The 6,000-nt window shown below is 40.1% G+C and overlaps 1 protein-coding gene across 1 annotated transcript in view; it reads left to right on the plus strand.

Moving 5' to 3' along the window:
- Positions 1 to 2,696: 2,696 nt before the first annotated feature.
- The window catches only part of LOC119665458, a 4,305-nt gene continuing 1,001 nt past the window's right edge, over positions 2,697 to 6,000 (plus strand). Inside the window, exon 1 of the mRNA XM_038074680.1 lies at positions 2,697 to 2,838. Coding sequence (XP_037930608.1) covers positions 2,697 to 2,838 — 142 coding nt within the window. The remainder of the gene's footprint in view (positions 2,839 to 6,000) is intronic.

The following is a 6,000-nucleotide window of genomic DNA, read 5'->3' on the forward strand; positions in this document are numbered from 1 at the left end:
AACATGGACCGCATTAAAACACAACCACTTTATAGAAAACCATATCACTTTATCAATTAAAACATTATCAATTAAAACAATTTTAAACATACTTTGTAAATGTTTATTATTTTGCGAGCATTTTTTGTTTTACACGTAATTATATGAATTTTTTTATTGCTTCTAAGAAAACGGTCTAAATACTAATGGACGCTGGACCATTGAGTTTGTTGCTGTTTGTACTTTGGTTTTTACATCACGGTAGATGACGTTGCATTGCTTAATTTTGTGGCTATGAGTGTCAGTTATAATTTGTTGCGTTCACATGGCCATCTGGTGCCAAAAGGCAAACAGCCGGTAGCAGATGAAGTTGACAAGCAAAAAGGAACACCTAACTTAACGTTTTTGTAATTGTAGTATTATTGTTGTGTTTAATGAAAAATAAAGAAGTTAAACCAAAACACATGATTTTCATAATAATACATTGTGTTATTTTATTTGATATTATATAGTAAAGTGCACCGGCACCTCTATTATATATAGCCATAGTGAAAAGTATTTACACAACGAAAGTTTTTGTACATATTACATAAAAACATGTTTTTATTGTAGTTGTTGAGCTTAAGTTGCAAAAAATTTTTTTGTTGTCACTTAGTTTTATCTATACAGAACCAAATAAAAAACGAATTGGAAAGATAACTGTTCATTTGACAAAAATATAAGCAACTGCGCTGATGCTTATTAGTTGTCAAAAGTATTTACAGACATTTTTTTCGCGTCAAAAGTATTTACACAAAACATTAATTAGCATTTATTCTAGGATTTCCTTTAAGTAAGTGCAGTTGTTAGCTTTTGTCAAAAATTACACAAATGGTCGGCGAAAATCCTCATTGTAAACCCTCCCCGTGGGTGCTGACCGGGCAATGGGCGTCATCCATTTTTTGGCAATTCGATTCATGAAGCTCTCGGATGTTATAGCTGGGGAACATGATGCGGCTTGTCAACAACTGTGATGTGTCTAGCTAAGATGAAGGAAGAGTCTCATGTATAGTGGTCGTGGTATCTACAGGGTCAGTGCAGGTGAGCCCCTTCCCAAGTCATAACTTTGAGGTGTCTGGCAGTAGACAAAAAATGCAAAATGGTAAGTTTTTCCATAAAAAACCAAATGGAGTTGAAGAATGAAGAAAGTCGCAGTTGCTACCACCGGCAGGCGCGGTGATTTTATAATCACGGCGTCGCCAGTGACTGCACCTCTGCTGGGATCGGAGCAGGTTCCAGCAATTGTACTACTACTGCCAAATAACAGCGTAGTGATGCCAAAGTTCCTGTAGACTTGCGTCACAAAGGCGCAATTTTAAGAAACAAAAATGCAATGCAACGCAGTGATGCCATAGTCCCTGTTGACTCGGATCACGAGAGTGTTACTAGTGTCAACACAATTGAGTAGGAAGCTCTTCTTCGTTCTCCGGGGGAAGCTGCTAAAGCCCATTCGTACGCCTAGGGCTGAACCAAATAAGGAGGGGTTGAAAGCCAAATCCAGATATAAGGCTGCGATAAAACTCTGTGCTCGCCTCGTAGACCGGAATGATCTGTCGAAGGAGGAGAAGGACAGGCTAGTCTGGGTAAAAGAGGAGATAGAGAAAGGTCGAGCCTTTTTCGCCTTTTTCGCTGCCCCTATACATAAAACTGCTACGAAAAGGACGAAAGCCGATACTACTAAAAGGCCGGAAGAGTCCACATCTAAGGCAGCAACAGTAACAAAAAAGACGAAAGCCAATGATCCAAAAGAACAGGAAGTGTCTACATCTAAACTAACAATGGCGGAGATAGTGGCCAAGTGATGCTTGACTGTGGCACTTATCGACCGCAGTGATCCACAGGGTCAAATGGTAAAAACTAGGTGGAAAATAGTGGAAATGAAACTATTAGATGCTATGTTCGCCAAAATGAGCGCGGAACCAGACGCTCCAATGCCATCATTTGACAGCGCCGGCTGGTTCAACGGAGTAAATCTACTGAAGTGTAAAGACGACTCTACCCTGAACTGGTTAAGGGAGGCAGTTAAAACGTTCCAAGGCCCATGGGAAGGGGCATCTTTGGAGGTAGTGGACAGGAAAGATATCCCGTCTTTGCCCAAAGCGAAGGTTCTTATACCTCGAGTGGTGAAGCCAGAGGATGCTCTTCGTCTCTTACAACGACAGAATCCGGATGTGCCAACAAGCGATGGAAAGGTGCTAAAGAAGGCGAGGGACAAAATTACATCCTAGAAACTACACCCGACCGATAGGAATTCAAATACACTCGCTGCGGAGGAAATCGAGGAGGATCTCGGTGTTGGAGAAATCCTAAGCTCGTCACTCAATCTTCGCGAAGGAGAGGAACCGGGTGAGATGAATGTTGAAACCAACCCCGGGGAAGAATCGGAAGCTCATGCTAAAGATTCTACAAATAAACCTCCATCGAAGTAAAATTGCCTCAGCTGAGCTCCTCCTTAATCTCGAAGAGGGCGGCTACGATGTGGCTTTAATTCAGGAACTATGGCTGGCCTCGGGCAACCTGGTCTCTGGGTTAATCTCACGAAACTATGACACATTCATTCCACATGGGGTAACAAGGGTAAGAACTGTTATATTTATATTGTAAACTCTCTCTCTACAGATGATCTAACGGTAGTGGCGGTTGACGGCGACAGGAACATACTTCCCGCGTCTTGCTACATGCTACATGAGGAAGAAATACCATCAGAAGAACTCCAAAGGCAGGTAGATTTAGCTAGCGAAGGAGAGCAAAGACTGATAATCGGTACTGACGCCAACGCACATCATGCGCTTTGGGTAAGCACTGACATTAATGACAGAGGTGAGTCTCTTTTTAATTACATAATACAAAGCAGGCTTAGTGTAGCTAATAGAGGAGAGGAACCGACCTATGTTGGACCGACCTCCAAACACGTTCTAGATATAACACTCTTCACGGAAGATAATGTACAGGTGATAGAATGGAAAGTTCTTAACGAACCATCATTTTCAGAACACAAATATATTAGTTTCCAAATAGATTTTCAGTACCTTGAAAGCAAAAAAGTTGTAAGAAATCCCAAACAAACGAATTGGGACCTTTATCGAAAAATTTTGAAACAGAGACTGAAAAAAATTACGACAATTGACTCTTACGTGGATCTGGAAGCTAGGCTTGACCAACTTACCAGAGCCCTAACTATAGCTTAACACATCGCGTACCCGCGAATGCGTACTAAACGTAGATCTCAACCTCCTTGGTGGAATAAGGAATTGGGATCAAAAAGACGCTACGTTCGCGAAATCTTCAAGCTGGCTCAGCTAGCAGAAAGTGAAGTTATCTGGGAAGAGTACAGAGATATTCTTAAATAATACAAAAAAGCCATTCGAAATGCGAAAAGAAACTCCTGGAAGGATTTCTGCGCAGGTATAGAAAAGACGGTGGAGGTAGCTAGGCTTAGAAAACTACCATCCAAACACCCAACTATGCCTAACCTTGTCAGGAAGGAAAACGGCGAATGGACAAAAACTAACACCGAATCACTTGTAGATCTTATTAACACTCACTTTCCTGGCTGTGCAATTGTGAGCAATACCGAACCGGTCAGGAATACAGTAGGCTCCGCAGGAAAAAATATTGTTACGCACGCGAGGCTGGAATGGGCAATCAAATTATTTGCCTCATACAAATCTCCTGGACTTGATGGTATTTATCCAGCTATGATACAAAAGGCTTCGGACCTAATAAAAACATGGCTGATAAATATCTTTAGAGGATGCCTGAAGTATAATTACGTACCTGTAAACTGGAGAGTGGCAAGAGTCATTTTATTCCGAAAGTAGGAAAAAATGGTCACCTCTACTCTAGAGATTGTAGGCCAATTAGACTTACCTCTTTTATTCTCAAAATTTTTGAAAAAATACTAGCAGCACCTATAGGAGACCAATTAGCTCCTCAAGTTCTATCAAGAGCACAACACGCTTATACTAAGGGCAGATCCACGGAGAATGCTCTCCATACACTTGTCTCTAATATTGAAAAGGCCTTACAAAGAATACGCTCTAGGAGTTTTTCTGGATATTGCGGGTGCTTTCAATAATGTATCAACGCAAGCTATTTTAAATAGCTTAGATGATGTTGGTACAGACTCGGCCACATATCAATGGATTGCAAGCCTTTTAAGCTGCAGACAGATAAGGGCAGAATGGAACGATACAACTATAACTAGGGAAACATGTAGAGGAACCCCGCAGGGAGGCATTCTTTCATCCCATCTCTGGTTACTGGTAATCAATAAATTCTTAAACAATTTGATGGTAAAGCTCCGAAACTAATTGCATACGGGGAGATGCCTATCTACTCTATGTGCGTTAATGAGCGACGGTCTCAAATCAATTTACAACTGGGCGACCGACACTGGCTTAAGCGTAAACGCAAGAAAAACTGACATAATAGTTTTCACAAGAAAGTACAAGGTCACAGCATGGACGCCACCTAACTTAAACGGAACTCTTTTGCCACTGAAAACTCAAAGGAAATACCTTGGAGTAATTGTGGATAGCAAACTGGCGTGGAAGCCTAATGTAGAAGAACGGGTAGAGAAGGCAACAAATGCTTTATACGCATGTAAAAGGATGCTGGGAAGTACATGGGGTCTCTCACCCGGTCTTATGTACTGGTGCTACACGGCTATAGTCAGACCTATATTACTTTACGGTATATTAGTTTGGTGGACAGTTGTGAAAAAGAAAACATATATAAAACCTCTGGAAAAGGTCCAAAGACACGCGGCGATGTACATCACCGGTGCAATAAGAACAACTCCGACGGCAGCTCTAGAAGCTATACTAAACTTACCCCCAATTGATATCTTTGCCGAGAATATGGCGGCAAAAACAGCCGAACGACTGTAAGGATGGAAATTTTTACCAATTTCCAACCTACATATAACTAGTGTGCAGTTAATACCTGAAATAAAAATTGATTAATTTTTATATAATATTTTAAAAGTAAATAACTTACCATTAACCCACCCCCGCATGCACGTAACTGCACCAGTTGAATAAAACCTGAGATTACATTGAAAATTTAAAAGAATGCAAAATATATTCAAATAAATAAATATTGTACCTACTTTATTTATTTATTATTTAAACTTGTACTTTTAATATTTTTAATATTTATTTTATTTTAATAAATAAATATAAATATTTAAAGCCGCCACTACCGACACTAAGCTAAACACGTTTCAAAACAAAACAAATGCACAACACAAGAAACGTCAAAAAAAAAGCTTTTGTGCAAAGAGCTTTGTGTTAAAATTGATGCGCGCGCATATTAACTACGGCGAAAGCGCAAAACAGCAACGACGTCAAAAATCCAAGCCAGCTGTAAACTAAGCTTTGCGCTACGTTAAAGTTTGATCTGATGCTTATATAAGAAGACCCATTTACTTAGAAGAAGTCAGTCAGTGATCAACACGCAAAGTGTTCAGAAGCAGACAGAGGCTCGTTATCAACTTTCGAAGACAAGAGAACGTACCAGGAACTTGGACAGTCAAACACAACATACAAAGTCGGTTGCAGAGCTAAGTATAAACAGAGACTTACATAACAAATTTTCCTTTGATTTGTATATCCCTCCTACAGCCACCGTATATAAGCGTGAACACGTTTATATCCTTTCCCAGTAGCAAATATAAGCGTGAACACGTTCATATCCTGCTATTAAAACCTCATATAAAGCGTGAACACGTTTTATCCCTCCTATAGCCACCGTACATAAGCGTGAACATGTTTATATCCTTTCCCAGTAGCAAATATAAGCGTGAACACGTTCATATCCTGCTATTTAAACCTAATATAAAGCGTGAACACGTTTTATCCCTCCTATAGCCACCGTACATAAGCGTGAACACGTTTATATCGTTTCCCAGTAGCAAATATAAGCGTGAACACGTTCATATCCCGCTATTAAAACCTAATATAAAGCGTGAACACGTTT

Source organism: Teleopsis dalmanni, chromosome 1, assembly GCF_002237135.1.
Source record: "Teleopsis dalmanni isolate 2A chromosome 1, ASM223713v2, whole genome shotgun sequence".
NCBI classification, from domain to species: Eukaryota; Metazoa; Arthropoda; class Insecta; order Diptera; family Diopsidae; genus Teleopsis; species Teleopsis dalmanni.